General features: G+C 40.3%; 1 protein-coding gene across 6 annotated transcripts in view; it reads left to right on the plus strand.

The window, feature by feature from the left end:
- Positions 1 to 18,446, plus strand: part of LOC107756106 (cell adhesion molecule 1-like) — a 328,363-nt gene extending 309,917 nt beyond the window's left edge. For all 6 annotated transcript variants that reach the window (XM_016573093.1, XM_016573096.1, XM_016573097.1 and 3 more), the window contains 2 exons: positions 15,712 to 15,837; positions 16,650 to 18,446. In XM_016573093.1, coding sequence (XP_016428579.1) covers positions 15,712 to 15,837; positions 16,650 to 16,768 — 245 coding nt within the window. In that variant the 3' untranslated portion in view covers positions 16,769 to 18,446. The remainder of the gene's footprint in view (positions 1 to 15,711; positions 15,838 to 16,649) is intronic.
- The last annotated feature ends 284 nt before the right edge of the window (positions 18,447 to 18,730 follow it).

Genomic DNA, 18,730 nt, shown 5'->3' on the forward strand with positions numbered 1-18,730 from the left:
AGCAGCAGAAAGACCCGGAGAGATGCATGATAGCAAGGGATAGCATTATCACGTAAGTTTCAACGCCGTTCTCATGAATGTTTGTGTTTATCATGTGTTTGCAGATTTTGTTTCATGTTAGCTGTTTTAGATTATAAAAATGACAACGGAGAGGAAAAATATGAGTGGGCTACATGATTTATGTATGCATGTTTGTGCATATTGAGTGTGTGTGTGTGTGTGTGTGTGTTTGTTTGTGTGTGTGTGTGTGTTTGTTTGTGCGTTGGTTCACTATTAGAATTGTTCAAAATAAATACTGTTTAGTTACAATGTTCAAATGTTGTTCTGAAATAGTATATTATATAATATAATAGTAATAGTTTTGTTTGTGTGTGGTTTCATGTGTAGATGAGTTCTGAATTGATATACATATAGCATGTAGTATATGTAGTATGCAGTGCCATAATGGAGTCTCTAAATAGCCTTTTTGAAAGGATTCCTAGACTTTTCTTGAAATAAAAGATCTAAATGACTTATAACCAAATTTACCATGATGCAGAGTTTTGTTGGTTTTATTTGTAGATGCAGGGATTCAAATTAAGTTTGAATCCTTTCTTGTATTTTTAATATCGTTTTGGCTTTCATGTACATTTTACCTTGTTTTACTCTGTTGCTATACTAATTTTGAGTTATTATGACTCCAGAGTAACAAAGGTTCAGGTGTCTAGTTTCAAACAATACCAGATTTATAAATATAGACCTATAAATATAGAGAATATAGGGTTCAAGAGCTACAGACATTTTTATTTGGGTATGTCGTTTTTCAGAAAATGCTCAAAAACAGGGGCGCACAGTAAGTGGTTAAATATTTATTATAAACTATTACTTATTTATTTGTTTGTTTGTTTGTTTATGCATTCATGCTAACCAGCCAAACTATGACCCCTCAATAATATGAACCAATAATATCACAGCTGGATTTTTGAAATACAATCAAATACGATTGATAACATTAACATTATTTCCTATTTAAACAAGTTTTCTTCAGAAATATGTCATGATATGGAAATGAAATGTGTCATGACAGCCATTTCATGTTGTCTTTAACGGAACGCTTAAACTACACTACAGATGAGAAGAAACATGGTTGGCAGGGTCAGATAGATCAAATTCTTATCAGTGTGTCAGCAACCCTGTCAAACTCTTACTGTATTATCACACACTGGCACCCTCGGTATTAATCACACCTCACTTCACCTGACCCTTTGCGTGTACGGTCACGCTCTTTTCTGCCTGCCTTTCCTCAAGCTGATTTATTGCCATCATGTCACACATCATGTTTTCAAAGCAATATATGTAGATCTCGTTCATTTATTTATTTATTTTTTTCTTCTCGGGATCTGCTGTGAATTCAGATAGTGAGAAGCCCATTCAGTAGGTCCTCCATTTGGCTCTGTCTTTCTCTGCTCTCTATATATCGCTCCATCCAGGCGTACTCCTCATTCTTGTTCATTTCCAAAGAGGATGAGTGAACACACTTCACTTATTCTTGTCATTTCATCATCCTTTGTTCAGTGTGGCACCACACAACATGTTTGAGGCTGGGCTCGGTAAACATGACGCCGGTGCCTTTTGATGATGTACTTTAAGTAACAATGCGGCAAAGAGCCCATAAGAAACCAGGTGTAAAATAACCGCTTTGTTTGCCCGTGATTGCGACAAATGGAAAATCACTCCACTCTGGCCAACCAGTTTGGAGGACTATTTGCTCGCAATTATAAAATAAAAACTTTTCAGTCCTCGTCCTCAATATGACTGAGTCTGCCTTTTCATAAAGGAGCGGGTCTTTTCAGTAGGGATGTAATAATGGCTTTCATTTTTCTCGTTGCTGTGGCCACACCTCTGTCACAGTTTTCATAATAGCAGAAATGAATTAAATCTACATTTTTGTCCTATGAATGCTAAAGAGAATGTCTTTTGTGAAACAAAGCCTCTAAAATAAATAGCAGGCTTTAGAAAAGGATGAATGAAAATCTGTGAGTGTCACACATGGTGCCAAAATTAAGCAAGGGCTTATTTAAGCCTATCTCTCCCTCGCTCTCTCACCGGTAAATCTAAGCCGCTGTTTGACATGAACTTAGCCACCTCTGATGTGAAGCTGTTTTATATGCCAATGTTAACTGCCTCTCCCTCATCCTCTCAAAGCAGTCGCCATGACGATTCCCCTGCCCGTTGTGGCATAGTAAAGCCTGTGTTACTTAACGTCTTGTTTTCAAACACTCTGATCTGAATTCCTTTCATGCATAGGAAAAGACAGCACACAAAAAAGGTCTGAATCTGAGAGGATGTACATGGAAATGAGAATATGCATCTACTGATTGCCTTTGCAAATAATTCTCTTTAGTTCTTGATTGGGACGAGAGGATTTCCGAGAGCGCTGATGTTGCTGATGAACGCGCTGGAACATTCACTTTGTATCACTCCGCTTGTTTCGGTCTGAGATGCTGAGCAACACGTGGAGGTTCATCCAGGTTCAGCTATTTTTTCTTCTTTTTTTTAACTATTGGACTATTTTCATTGGCAGAGCAAAAATAGACTGGAAACTATGTCTACAATACAATGTACTCAGTATTTGCTAAAATGGAAAATTCTTTCATCATGTCATCAACTTGTATGACTTTCTTTTCTTGGTGGGACAGTGGAAGTTAATGGGGTTCAGTGTTGTTTTGGTCCCCATTAGTCTCAGCCTCAGGCGTCACACCCACGGACCGCTGGCTGAACGTCTGATGCATATTGCACACAAAATCGGAAACACTTTAGGAGTTTTGAAGTCGTCATCGGATTGGATAAATTATACAGGATTTCCAGGAGATGTGTGTGTCGCGTTCTGCCCAGAAACAAAGATGCCATAGCACCAAACCCCCTCACGGTAGAAGAAAGTCACCATGTTTACAGCTGTGACAATGAATACGTATCAGGATCAACTAAACACTGGATATTCAAAAGTATGTGAAATATTAAAAGTTCGCGGCATAGAATCTTTGAAATATGTCCAAGAGTTTTACACATCGGTCTGTTATTGTGGGGACGTTTCCACACCCCTAAACATGATGCGGCACAAAATGAAACGTGATTGGTTGCTTTACCTGCCAGTCAAATGGCCTCTTGGGTGGGCCTTGACCATTCAAAGCAGCCAGGATTCCCAGACCTTCTGCCATCAGTCTGAAGGTCTGGCTGCACGAGACTAGAACCCCTTTGGCTTTCACTGTATGCACAAAAACAGAACTGATAGAATTTATTTATGAATCAGTCATGCTGGTATTCAATTAAGTTCTTCAATACTGTCAATATTTTTTGGCCTTATACAAAATATTGTACTCAGACCCTCAAAGACTGATTAGGCAGAGCATCCATTTCCCCTTCATCAAATGTAACATTCTGCATTTTTGTTCTGATTATAATCATTGATAGAGCTCTGACAGGCGGTGCCCTCTCTTCGGGACGGTTATATGTTGTGGTCATCTGAGGCCTGGTCTCTTTGCTCCATCTCCAAAGATGAGCATTTGCTCTTTCATCGCTCTTCTGTCCAGCGGGCATGAAAGGGCAGGGCCGTTAACAGCTCTGGAGCCGTAGCGTTAGTCGATGCCCCCCTCGCTCTCTAATCCTCCAGTAGGAGAGCTGAACGGGATGGAAAGGACACACCTGCCAACACGCCTGTCAGCCTTAGCCCAGGAGGAGAAGATAATTGAGCAGATTCTGAACCACAGGGAGCGCCGTTGCAGAATACAGTGGGATAATGACCACTTTGTTCCCAGCTGGACTGAAGCAGGTGAAGCAGAAGAGTTGGCGCCTTTAATGTCCCCGAATTGTCACATTTGGATGCCATCACGGCCAGGGCTTTCATCAATCAACAGGAACGAGTTCTTCTGCAGCTTCAAGGGTCGCCTCCTTTGCAGACTTTCTCTGAGTCTGCCTTTACTCCCTTTTTCTCTCATATCTCTCCTTTCGCAGCCACACTTGCTTAGTTTGAGCGAGTGATGTATGGCTGTCAGTGGTGCTTTGCTGCGGTGTGTAGTGTTTCTGATGAGCAGGGTTTGGAGTAAGGCTGGCGTGTGAATGGCTGAGGCAGGGCTCCGAGGCGCCTTCAGGACTGCCTGCAGGTGCCTCACAGGTGACGTGCATATGCTGCAGTAATTAGTCTGAGAGTTGCGCTGCATTAACAGAAGCAGAGGGTTTGGGATGGCAAATACACACCTTTCTCCGCTCGACACTCTCCTCCGCTGACTAGTAAGTAGGAACAGAAAGCTCACATGGGCCAGTCTGGACGGAAGAAATAATGTGGGTTTGAGATGGCTTCAATCTCCCAGCAGACACAGACAGTCTCAGTACTCCAGCCTAATTGGAAACAACATTCCTCTTTTATGCAGCAGGGCTCAACAATAAGGATATGTCTGTGTGCCCTGCCAACATTTTGGTTATCCTCAACACACAAAAAAATATGAATCTGTATTGTTTTTATTATTTTATTATACATTTATATTTTTCATTTATAAGTTGATGTTTAGTTTTATATTTATGTACTTTTATATGTATTTATTATTTATTTTATATTTTATATTTATTCATTTTTTAATATTTAAAATGTCATTTATTATTAAACATAATGCATAATGATAATAATGTAACTTTTCTAATAATAATAAAAAAAACTAAATTATGTGAAAATATACAATTAAAATAATTATAAATATCAAATTATACATTTAACATTTTTTACACTTTATTATATTATATTATATTATAAAGACTAGATGGAGGCAGTGAAAGAGGAGACATGAAACGGTTGGGAAACATGTTCTCTTGAGCGGTGTTGTGCAACATGCCTTAACCACTAGGCTACGGCTCTTAACACATTTGCTCATTATTTAAAGGCTGCATCTTACACTTTCTCTTCCAAGAGTTGACTGCAAAAATTGTTTGCCTAAAAGGTGCATTAGCACTATTATTAAGTGCTATTATTAACTGAAACTATGCTGTCCGTCCTGCCTCTTTTATCTAATAATGAAATGTCCTTGGGCATCAATTAAGTCTCACATGAAACATTACTCTTAGTAGTCCAGCTGGCTGAGGAAAAAATAAATGTTTGAACATCTATAATCTCCTCCCCGCTGTCTATATAACTATAGCCGGCCAGAAAGCTCACGCTGAGAGCAGGGTAACTTTTCTCTCTCCAGCCCATGCATTGAAGCTAGAGCAGACTTCCCTTTCATGTGAGGACTGTATTAGATGGACACCTGTGCGGGCTTCCTCCAGTCAACCAGCCAAAGGTTTTCATTTACACCACCAGGAAGTGGTTTACCTGCTGCGATGGAGATACAGCATTGCACCGTTAGCCCTCAAAGTGACAGAATGTCGCTAGAAGCCACACAAAATGTGGTTCCAGCGGGCTCTGCCAGATATGTCCCCTTTACACGACATGGTATGACATTTTATTCAACACTCTCTCCCTACTGTCACAAGGCTCATTGTGGAATTCAAAGCCATTTATTCGGTGGCTCTGATAAAGTCAGCGAGAGGGCACGAGGCAGATCTCTGCTCCGTGGATGACCCTGGCCTGTTGAGCGGAGTTTGCGCCTGCGCTCCGCCCGAGGCGATCGGATGCTGTCTGGCTCTGTCGGTTTCCTGGCGACTGAGGGGGAAGAATTAACACTGATCCCTAAGCTTGAGCGAAATGAGGGAAGCGGCATCTGAGGAATACACCCATCTCGCCCATGGCTTTGTACGGTTCCCTGGAAGGGACATCTTATCCTGGATTAGCTCTGACAAACTTCACTTCCCCTGCTTCTCACAGAATGGAACAACGTGAGTCCCTTGTGCCGAATGTGTTGTTCCCAGATTTGCATAATGCTGGATTGTTGTGAATGCGAGTTAGTCCACAAAAGCAGCCGAAGCAGCCTGAGGATTTATTGATGTTTGAAGGGCAGATGAGGAGAAGCCAAAGCAAAAACATGGCCGTACTGAAAGTACAAATGATCAAGCATCTCTTAACCACAGGATCTGGTTCGTCGTCCACGAGTACGCCTCAGGCGCACCTGTCAAGCTCAAAATCCGTGGCATCTAAGCAGCTTGTAAAGGTTGCCCTCATTCTATGTCCTGCCTCCGAATGCCCCCCGTGGCCCAGTTCTGTCCGCCTCTGTGGGCTGTAACTATAAAGCTGTGGAGGCTGCCGTACATGTCAGCGCTGACGGAGCTTGAGGCGGGAACTGACAAAGAGGAGTGGCCGCAGTGGCGGGGATGATAAACAGATGGCACGGAAAAGGAAAGGGTGACCTGGAGACGTTCCTCGACTCCTCGTGAGATGTTTCCTACATGCTATGCTTTTGTCTCTCTGGTCTCTTGCCATCATGAAGTTCGTTTTGAAATAATTACATTGTTAATATGTTTAAGTGGAAACCTTTCGGAATGGCCCCGGAGATTTTAGCAGAGGAAATTGAGTGGAAATTGAATTGAATATAACCGGTGTTTGTCATCAACAATAGGCCACGCTTGAGTGTAATCGCTAATCATAATGATTTGTCTGAAGGAACCCGAGACACCCTTTATCTCAAGCTTCTTCATACAGGCCACGCAAAAGGAAACAAAAAGGTTACGAGAGAGATTAAATCTTTCTGTTTATGACTTTGACTTCATTTTGTCTCTGCCAACATGATTGATTTTTTTCAAACATTGCTGTGGAAATTCCACTGGACTATGACTTGAGACTTTTGTGTTTACCGAACAGAAAGCAGCATCTTCGATTTGCCGATATCCATTGCCCTTAAAGTACAAAATAACTTCCTATGTTCAGAAACACTGGAACACCTCCAGTTAAAATACATTCAAATCCAATTTTGTCGCACAAGACCGCTGCATACGCATTACCTCTAAGTGGCTATAGCAAAATTGAGCATTATACATAAGCCTCTGAACGGGGTGACTGCAACACAGGGGGTCAATGAGATTTTTAATTACATTTCCATTACAGCACAGGACTGCTGCTGGGCTGAAGAAACAGGTAAATATAGACAAGGTTTGCAATAACACATCTGTGATCCATCCGACCACAGGCCCAAGAGCAGAGTCATTTCATTCCAATCTGCTCACACTTTCACCATGGCAATCACTTTTGCTTAATTACAAGATTAGAGGATCTAATTAGAAGATCTGCTGTCTTTGAAATCAACACATCCTTTGAAATGAGACACTTGTGTTGCCCAGAGGGTAGACTTTTCCCTCCTTGTCAAATCGATTGCGCTTGAGTGAGTGCGATGGGTTCTGTTTGCCCGTGGACGGGGTGACCCTGACTTTTTTTTTTAAGGTGGTTTCATTTTCTCGATACGGAGAGAAAACACATTAACAACAACCGTCTTGCGCACCATTCGCTGTTGTCACATTATTTCTTTTTCTTTTCTGTGAGCCACCATTCAATCTAGAACATCTCTTACTTTACCTATCACTTAGTCTAACAACAATACTTGAAAGTAAAAGTAAAATGCAGTGAAGTGCAGTATTTTATCCCTCCATGTAGAGAGAGGGAACATTTCCATCCATCATTGAAATGGCATACGGAGAGAGACGACTTAAGAAAATTGCCACAGACGTTCTTTCCTTTTCAAAATCAAAACAGATAAGCCTGATGCAGAGTAGCTGCCTTTTTTTATAATGCTTCCATGTGATTTGAGGCGAGATTTCGGGTGTTCGGTTTCTGGCTGTCAGTACATCATAAGTGATTGAAAGCTTATTGAACATCGGCTCGCTTCTTGTGTTTCCCCCAAAGGAGACATTTTGATGTGGAAGTTTTGTGAGTGAGTAAACACTGGCTGAATTTAATGAGATTTCTGAATGGAGGGCTTTATTAAACTTTATTAAAACATGATGGACAAGACACAGAGCCACAATTGGCCTTTTACATGGCCATAAGTGATATGATCTACCAGCTACATCATCGCAAATCGCCTTGCAGATCTTTCATTGCAGATGTTTGGTTATGAAGTGCTTCTTTTTGATGATATTTGGATCACTGGCTAAATCGTGAGGCTTTAATTTACCGGTGATGGTACAACTCAGTGTGATAGTTGTAGAGAAAGTCTGAATGCATGCTATGACTTGGATCAATGAAAAGGCTCTGTATAATTAGAGCCTAATCATGGGATCACAGGGCTTCATCAAAATTCATTATGAAAGATATATATATATTCTTATGATGACCAAAGCCGCATTTGATCAAAAATTCATAAAAACAGTAATACAATGAAATATTATTTCAATTTAAAATAATTGTTTTCTATTTTAAAGTATTTTAAATGTAATATATTCCTGTGCAGCCAAAGCTGAATTTTCCACAGCCCTTACTCGAGTCTTCAGTGTCACATGATCCTTCAGAAACATTTCTTATCAATGTCGGAAAAAATTTCTGCAGCATTTATTTGAAATATAAATCAATGTTTTACTAAAATGCAATGCATCCTTGCTTAATAAAAGTTTTTTTTTTTTACTTACTGAATCCAAAGTTTTTTTATTTCAAACAAATAATCTGAAAAAGAATGAAGGGAAAAAAAAAATGAGGACAAAAAATAAAAAAATAAATGTTGACGTATGTGGATACCCAATGAGCCACAGCAAAGTTCATTTCAAATCTCCACTGGAGCACAGTATCTGTTGCTGCTTGGGCTTCTTTTGAGAAAGTTATTAGAAGTGGGCAATGACCGCCTGAGTCCAAGACGATAAAACAACAGAAGCTTTTTCCTGAGGAAGTGAGGTAATTGACTATGAGTGCAAGATCAAGTGTAGCCACTGGCTCAACTCATGAAGAAAACGGTGGCATATCTCCTCCTCGCACCTGTGCTAAGAACGGTGAGGCGTAAACCGACAGCGCAAGGCATTCTCCGACTGCCTTTGAACATTCTGAATATGAGCTGTACACTTCTAACCTTTTGTCATGGCCAACAGGATCGAAACCCCAGTTCTGCTGTCTGTTCTTGTCAATGATTGTTGTTATTTCTGTCTGCTCTCAAAAGATGCGCTTGTACTGGTTTCAAAAGGAAGATATGATAGAAAGATAGCATGAAGACACAAAAGAGGCATATTTTGGGTCATTGTTTAAAAAGTCTTCCACTCTTGAAAATGTCAACACTGATGGAGACAAAAGAAGTGGAATCAATAACTGCTGGTTCACTATCTGGGTGTCCACACAAGAGACAATGTTACTTGTGCCCTAGTGGCCACAGACTCATCCGTACCATTGTTTTTGACTGAGAATCTGAGACTGTCTCCCTCAGTGGTGTTGATGGGACAGATGACCCGCTGAAGTCAATCCAGCTATCACACTTTATTGTCTTGGGAGATTTCTTCAAACCAGCAAGCATGACTTCTTGAGGAAGAGATGTGTTGCGGCACTTCGGCCCTTAGAGTCCTCACCTCAAACCCCTCAGAGACACGTCCTGTCCTCTTTCCGTCCAGATTGCTTTTGCTCTGGTATTTCGCTCATAACTCAAGGTCCTGGCATCATGCAGAGCTCTGTTTGCTCTCATTCTTTTTTCTCCACCTTTTGTCTTCATTTAGACTTTGAACACCAGAATTAAATGTCAGCTTTGGGTTTTGGCTTTGCTTTGTGCTTGTGTGAAATAGGGCTGAGCAGTGATTTAAGGATGTTAGGCATGCCTGTTACATCAGTATTCTTTGATTTGTGTTTTCCGCCCAATGGCTTTACTTTGAAACTCTGAAACTGAAGCAATTCCACAGTTGTGATTTTTAAATTATTAGAGGATGAATTATTGGAAGTAGTATAAGCTACTGTAATTCTACTCATTTAAAAAAGTAGCAACCATTCAACCTACTAACTACATTATTAGGAATATATACATTTATAAATTATAATTGATATTATATTTGTATTATATATTGTAATTGTATAAGGACTTTAGCTCATTGCGAATATAGCATGTTACTGGAAAAGCAACCGTATTGTTTAAGCAGCTCAGTTACTGAAAAATGTAGTCAAGTTAGTTGTGTCACTACTTTTAGTTACTCCCCAACTCTGGAGGCTGAGGTGTTAGATAAGATATTCTTTTCAATTTGCAAGCCAAAGCTGTAAACTACGTTGAGGCAAGAAACAGGGAATCTAATGAAAAGTTACATAATGATCTGCGTGTTTGAATGTGAGAACTTCATCTTAAGGTAACTGGATTAGAATGCGGCAGTGCAAAATGAGAGAATATTCAGGTTTTTTGTATATCAGGTGGTGAAGAATTATAATTTCTGCTGGGGAAACTGTTCAATGGAACAGCAAAGCTGATAGGATCTTTCATCATGTCTTCTCACTGTAGTTTGGCAGAAAGAGTCCACTCCAGCCAGGTGATTTGCCCCATTTTAAGCAAAAAACATGCTTAGTGCATCGTCTCAAGACTGATGAAGCTCTTTTCCTCTCCCTCTCTCTCTCTCCTATCTCATATTCCTCAACACCACCTCCAGCAGCCTAAGGTGTGAACCCTGAGAGCTCACAGCAATCCTCCTTCACCACAGGAGAGATATTTCAGAAACTGGAGGCCGTGGACTCTTGGATGAGTGTCAGATCCGACTAGCGATTCATTGTAGTAGCTGGAGGTGCAGTACGATGCAATGGCACACTCCAAATTGAAGTTATTCTTTAGTGCTGACCTTGGATGAGCTTCCCACAAATGCCAGTGCAGAAAAATCGGACCCCATCTCAGACTTGGTTCGTTCTGATCAGATCAAAGTCGGCTTTTATCAGTGCCCGATGGCGCTCGCTCTTGCCACTTTCTGGAGAACGTTCACACGCTTTCCATCTAGCTTCAGTTAATCATTCCTTCACTCACTCACGCGCTCGCTCACTCACTTATCCGACTGGGTAATTGCGTATTCCGGTCTTTTATTCTGCAGTCATAAACGTTAAACAGGAATACTGTTTATGGTAATGATTCTTCTATAAGCACCACGCAATGTGTGTAATTATATGACTCCGTCTAGTCAAATTGAGATGAGAGCAAATTTCTAGGGTTTCATTAAGATGGCAATTTCTTGGAATTACTGAATATTCCGGAGGCAAAATGGCTGCTGAGATTAGAGGAGGTTGCTTGAGAATTACTCATATCTAAACCATCTGCTTCTCGAATTACACATTAGCCAAACTGTTGGTTCACAGTGGACTCTTATTGAATTACAGTGCAGTCATTGTGTTAAGGGCGGCCCGGCACACCAGCGCACCTCCGAACGTGGTGCGATCGCGGGCCTCAATCTTCTTTCTCATCACCCTGGCTGAGCTCCGTACACCCCTTCATTTGTCTTCAGGCTGTAGAGGGTGGAAAGGAGAAAGAGGACATTAAAATCACTTGAAGCTGGATGGGAACCGACAGTCCTGTCCCAGTCCTCACTCCATTTGTTAAGTTATGTTAATCTCTATCAAATCCATTCAGTGAGAGAATGACCCAAGCAGGCAACAAACCCGCAACAGTAACTCGCAGCAAAGTGGATGCGGGAGGAGGTTTAAGAGGAAGAGCCATCTCTGCCATTCCTAGTCTGTTTATCCCTTCGTCCAGTACACATTAACATCTTAATAGGAATGTGTGTTAAAGCACGTCTTTAGCCCCCTCCCTTCCTTTTGACAAGCGTGAATTAGGTGTCAAGCAGATTCCCTCTGACTTTAATTGAATCTGCCTTCCCTCCAAAAAAAGGGAAATCTGAAGTCAAAATAGCCTATTAGGTTTATCAAGTCATGTTTTGTTGGGTTTGGCAGTTAGCGCCGCAGCATCATCCCTACATCCCACCCCCACCCTTCTCACACAGGAGTTGTTTATGAGGTGAGATTGGGTGGGATGTTGTACAAGCACACCGCTCTGTGCTTTCTCGCTTTTCGTTATCCTCTAATAAGTTGTGGCCTGCCGTTTTTGTTTTTTTTTAACTCCCCCTGGAAATCCCCCCGGCTCTCGGGCTCAGGCCACAGATGAGAGCGGGAGATTGCCGTGGGTAAACAGGGAAGGCTGATCAACTCCTCGTGACTGGATTACCAAGCATCGGATTGCTCAGTCGAGACATCCTTCCCCTCCCTTCCTTTCCCTTCTCATCGCGGTTTTTTATCGAGTGAGATGTTTGGAGTGGGGATGAGCCAGTGGACTGATAAAACAGTACATAGACCGTGAGATGTAGCTGGGAGATCGCATGCTCTCCTCCCTGTTGGGTGTTCCCAGGGGTCGATTTTTATTCAAACGAATAGATTTCAAATTTTTCTATTATGTTATGTGAAGGTCACATTAAAACAGTCTCAGAAACTTTTTACCATTCCTCCATTATTTATATTTGTTACTTTTAAAATGCTTTTTATTTATGGATTTTATTGTTTTACCCTCATTTACACCCAGACTTTCAATATTAAAAATAAAAAAAAAATTATCACATTAAAGTGTTATAAAAATGTTATAAAGAAACCCCAGTAAAAAGGATGTTGAAATGAGACTTGCAATGTGTTATTAAAAAATAAATATAAAAATAAGATAAATGTCCATTGTTATCAAAATATTTGGTAACACTTTACTAAAAGCCTTAATGTTTAATACATTATAATGGGTTATTACGGTCTATAATGCATTATAATTATACATAATGCTGCACTGTAGGGCTGCACGATTAATCGAATGCGATTGTCATGCGCATTTTGATAGTAATGCCGGTTCTGTAATCAGCAGGAAATCATCATCACGTGCTTTCAGATGGAGCAGAATTTACTACACATAGCCGTAGTTCACTGACAAGTTACGCAAAAAAAATCGCAGACGATTTTATTGCGTGATTATGAAATCGAAGAAATCGAAGAAACAGCCCTTGATGTGCACAGAAAAGTGTGGCACAAATCTTAGGTGTTGATAATTAACAGTCTTGGTGATATGGAGATATTTCATGTCTTTCGTTGGCCAGCTTTAGAGCAATGTCTCCTGTCTGTTTTCTCTCAGTACTTCTCTTCAAACTCTTTAATTTCCGAGGCAAGTGTGAGATATTGATGAAAAATTTTGCTCCTCCTTTGCTCTGTGAAGAACCAATCAAGTCCACAAACCAGCATTAACTTTGGGTTGTCATGGATCCCTACACTTGATCAATAAACTTCACATATCATTACGCTGCGCAGTCATGGAGGCCTGCCTTGTTCTCTGGCTGAAATGGAATAAATCTTTGTTAAAAATTGCTTGTGATTCACACTTATAGTCTTGAGGGCAAAGTGTATTTCTTCAGCTCTGGCTCCAGGCAGCTCACAGTTTGTGCCAGATTCGTTTGAGTTATAGTCAGGACTGTAGTTGACAGAAGAATATAAACAACAAGGCCTTTGTCTTCAGAGCTCCACTGTCGCACTCGTAAATGTTTAACTAGTTTCACTCACGTTTTCTGTTTGCATCAGTTCTGTTTGTTGGTGCCTGTCTATAGTTTGGAGGTCTTATTCTGGAGAGGTGGATTTCAAAGATACTTGAATGCCTACTGCAGGCTGTATTTAAAATGTTTAACACACATTACAGAACATTTTAATCTACATATGTAACTTATATGTTTTACTATATGATTGTTATGTGTTCCTCTTTTCCTAACTAAATTCTCATTTATTCATTTTTTTATGTATTATCTAATATTTCCAGTTTTTCATTATAGTTAATCGGAGTAAGATTAATACTGCACTCTAAAAAATGCTGGGTTGTTTCAACCCAACTTTGGGTCTAATATGGACTAACCCAACTTTTGGGTTAAAAATTTAATGTAAAAATTTAACCCAACAGCAGAGTTAGACCATATTTGACCAGGTCTTATTCTGGAGAGGTGGATTTCAAAGATACTTGAATGCCTACTGCAGGCTGTATTTAAAATGTTTAACACACATTACAGAACATTTTAATCTACATATGTAACTTATATGTTTTACTATATGATTGTTATGTGTTCCTCTTTTCCTAACTAAATTCTCATTTATTCATTTTTTTATGTATTATCTAATATTTCCAGTTTTTCATTATAGTTAATCGGAGTAAGATTAATACTGCACTCTAAAAAATGCTGGGTTGTTTCAACCCAACTTTGGGTCTAATATGGACTAACCCAACTTTTGGGTTAAAAATTTAATGTAAAAATTTAACCCAACAGCTGAGTTAGTCCATATTTGACCCAAAGTTGGATTGAAACAACCCAGCATTTTTTAGAGTGTAACGTGTTTTGTCTATTATGGAATTGCAGAAAGAATATATGTGGTTATGTGTAGTTTGTCTAAAAAATGTGAACCTGCTTTCTGCATAATGTCATCATTATATCATTATAATTCATTATAATCATTATAATTCACCTCATAATCATCTGTATGTTATTTAACCATAGCTAAAATACAGGTTAATCATTTGATACGCTAACATTCATGAGCTTTTTGAAAGAAATTAAAGTGCCCCTATTATGGATTTTTGAAAATGACCTTTCATGCAGTGTGTAACACAGCTCTAAGTGAATGAAAACATCCTGCAAAGTTTTAAATCTGAAAGTGCACCGTGTATAAACTTACTGTCTCTCAAAAGAAAGAGTCGACTCTGAATCATTGAAACGAGTCGTTTTTAAAACGAATCCCAAGCCGTTTCATGTTGACATCAACGTGCACTGTGTATAAAGTTATTGTCTCTCAAAAGTAAGAGTCGACTCTGAATCATTGAAACGAGTTGTTTTTAAAACGAATCCCAAGCCGTTTCATGTTGACGTCAACAGGAACCCTTAGCTTATTGCCCGCCCACTTGTTGGTCTTTTAGCATTGGTCTGAATGAAAATGCAAATTAATAATTTGCTTTTGGAGCGGTAATAATAGCGGTTTCCCCGATAACACTGTACACAAAGCAGCACTGCGCTCACAAACGCTGCTTTATCAGGCATTACAGGCATGATGCAATAAAACTGGACCAATCACTGCAGATTAGCGTCACGCAAAGGAGGGGTTTGGAAAAATTAATCGTTAAACGTATATTTTGGGAGTCGTTGAGCAAGTAAGGTAAAAATAAATGCATATTATAAGACAACGAAAGTATTTTTTGACCTTGCATGCATGTCAACCTGTTGTTGGGGACTCCCAAAACCAAAATATGAACCTTTCATAACCCATAATAGGGGCACTTTAATACTTTTGTTCAACAAGGATGCATTAAACTGATTAAAAGAGACCGTAAAGGCATTTACTGTATGTTACATGAGATTTTCATTTTAAAAATGCTGTTCTTTTGAATGTTCTATTCATTATAGAATCCTGGCAAAAATGCAGCACGGTTTTAACAAAAAAAATAGTAAGCAGCAAAACAGCATATTCGAATGATTTCTGAAGGGTCATGTGACTGAAAACTGGAGTAATGACTGCTGAAAATTCATCTTTGCCATCACAGGAATAAATTACATTATAAAATATATTCAAATAGAAAACTTGTTTTAAATTGCAATGTGTCATATTACTGCTTTTACTGTATTTTTGATCAAATAAATGCAGCCTTGGTGAGCATAAGATGCTTCTTTCATAAACATGGAAACATCTTACCGACGGCAAACTTTTGATAATGTACCTATTTAAAGCGGCCTTATAATGGACTATACAGTATAAACCGGCTTGATATGCAGTGTTATGTTTTCTGTTTGTTAATTCTGTTGCAAGTAACACACCATCTCTTGACTTTCTTCTGTCAGATTCACAAGCAGGACCAGAAGCACAGAGATTGGACCATGCGGTTATCGGAGGAGTGGTGGCCGTCGTGGTCTTCGCCATGTTGTGTCTTCTCATAGTTTTGGGACGATACTTTGCAAGACACAAAGGTAATTCAGCCCCCAGACTTTCTTGCGGCACATTTCCAAGGTCAATAGACTTTCTAATTATTTGGAATAAGATTCTGGATTGGCGAAGAAGCCATCCTGCCGTCGAAGCTCTGCAGGTGCTTTGAATTGGCTCGTGGCTACGACCACATTAAGGCCGCTATCCCTCTGAGTGCACCGCGCTGTTGTGTTCTGTAATATAAAGTGAGCGCAGCATCTCCGCTTTTCATCAGGGCTACTGCCTTCATTATCACGCCACAGACTGAGAGGATGGGAATAATCCCACTCGGAAATGAAGTTTGAAGTGGATCGCTTATTCCCACCACCTTGTAACACTTTCCAAGGTTAATTCTAAAGCGCAAAGTCAAACTGAACCCAAACCTGGAGAGGATTTTATGGAAATTTCCTGAATTATTAGCCACAAATAACAGGTTTATTCTTCCGAGCGCGTGTCAGACTCAATTTTCGTCTCTTTTCTTGTTTGTTTTATCTAATGGCGCTCGATCCAGAGGGTCAGATTTCATCTGCCGTGCTGTAATCAAAGTGTCCTCATCACGAGGTATTAGTTTGGGGACGTATTACCTGTTGTTCTCGCACATGAAAGACAGTATAACGCAACCAAGTGCAGCGTGGTGAAATTAATGCCTTATTTATGGGCAGGTAAAGTCCCTGGAATCGACCCTCACTCTAAATTAGAGAAGCAGCTCCAGATGGTCTTTAATCTCTTTTAAAACCCCGCAATTGCATCAATCAGAGGCCCCGGGGTGCTGGAGATATTGCTTTTATCAACACGTTTTTCTTTGAAACCCACACAGGCACCTACTTCACACACGAAGCCAAGGGGGCGGACGATGCGGCGGATGCCGACACGGCCATCATCAACGCCGAAGGGGGCCACAACAACTCGGACGAGAAGAAGGAGTACTATATCTGAGTCCCGAGGCCTCTGTTGTTCTTACTATTTTCTTTTTCGTTTTGTTTTTGGCGGGAGAGGTTGGGGCATGGGGAAACTGAGATAGTTTTGGTTTATTTGTTTGTTCGTTTCATTTTCTTTCCTGGGGATCGAATGACGTAGGATGCTACACGGGCAGCTGAGAAGATGTAGGTATTTGTGTTATACAGCAGGATCAGGGTCAGGGGTGGGGTTTCGGGGCGGGTGGGATACCAGATGTTGCCAGATATGAGTGTAGAAAGCGTCACCACACAGCACCTCCCCAACTGCTGGTATTTTTCGTTCATTTTCGACCATTTGCAGAAAATTCTGTGCCTTGTTCTGAATTTCTTTTCTTAGTCATGCTTTAAACGCCATCCATCACGTCCCACCTTAAACCCCCCCTCCCTGGAAACACACATACACCACCATCTCTGATTATCGACTTTATCGGCTTTCCTATGAAGCGCACACCTCAATACATTCCCCTACACTGTGGGCATCTCCTTCAAAACATCATATCCTCTGTACTAAGAGCAGACCTAGTCACATAACAGCGTTTTGATTTACTCAATCCCGAGTCATCAGCATCATGAAGGGAAGTACAAGCAGCTTCCTTCCTTCCTTCTTGTCCCCCAACAAGTTGATGAGACCGGCGGAGAATTGATCCTGAACGTTGCCCCTGTTTTCATTCTGACAGGCGGCATCTGCATCGCTGTAGAATGCTTTTATCCTTGGTTTACTTCATTTACTTGAGTTTTTTCCAATTATACTGTATGTGCCAGTACATCTGAAGCATCGCAACCGCTCAGAATGAGCATAGGTGCAGAAGAATGGTTCCTGCTACGCTGCACCTACGGAGGCTTATTGTCTCGTTCTGCTCAGCTAGACACAGCCGAAAGCCCTTGCAGCTATTTATTGTTTCGGTATAATGATGTCTTAGGTTTTCTCTGCATTTTCATCCAGACACGTTTTTGCACATGCCATAATGACGATTGAGTCGCCGTCACTGAAAAAGGTCTAAATGCTGTGGCTTACGTTTTGTTTTTTCGTCTTATGCTGTAGTTTCCCATGCAGGGCTTGTGAAGGTGACCCTCTAGCACACGTAAATAACTACCTAAAATTGTGTCAAAGCGAACGTTTTAGAGTCTGTTTTGTTAGGCTCAAGGGAGGAAGCACCACAACCATCATGTTTATAGATATACAGAGAGGGAAGATTTGGAAATGATTTGATTGCTATAACTTTACTACCTTAAAATGCATTTTAACAGCCAAAAAAACATCTGCATTTGTGTATCTTGTTTGTAGGCGAGTCAGTGAGGATGTGACATTGATGTTAAGCAGTCCAACAAGTGTGTAATGGTATATGATTGCCTGTCAAGTTAATTGCCTGTTTGTTCTTCCTCAGAGGAAACAGTGGCAATCGCAGCTAGCTTATCCTAGTGATATTAGTATTTGAATATAAACTGCCCAAATATCCCAGACTCCATGGTGCGAAAAAGCACCACGGTGAAATAATTTCCTCTTGAAGTGTAAACAATGTGTGTTTTATTGTTTATAATTGCTGTGAGTTGCTCCTCCGGGTTCCTGCTTATGCATAATAGTCCTGAGCTTCAAATGAGGTTAGTTTAAATGGAGAGTGAAACAGTCTTTTATTACCAATACAGTTTGAAAAAAGTGGGAAAAGCTTTTAATAACATTCCAAATATTTTAGGAAAACCGTCTACGATGTAATTAGCCGCATTTGTGGATTTTCCCCTATATTGTCAACACATGACGCTAACCAAAAAAACTCAAGTATCATGCTCTCTTCGCTCCTGTGAAAAGCATTAGACATTTCACCGAAGCCTAGCTACAAACGTAGCGCCCGTTAAGGGTACATAATGTAAGGTGGCTAAGATGTCTAAAGTACTTTTCCTAAAGAGAAGTATTTTTTCTCATTTCCTCATGACTCTCTCTGTAGTG

Source organism: Sinocyclocheilus rhinocerous, unplaced genomic scaffold (genome assembly GCF_001515625.1).
Source record: "Sinocyclocheilus rhinocerous isolate Xijiao unplaced genomic scaffold, SAMN03320098_v1.1 scaffold682, whole genome shotgun sequence".
Taxonomy (NCBI): Eukaryota; Metazoa; Chordata; class Actinopteri; order Cypriniformes; family Cyprinidae; genus Sinocyclocheilus; species Sinocyclocheilus rhinocerous.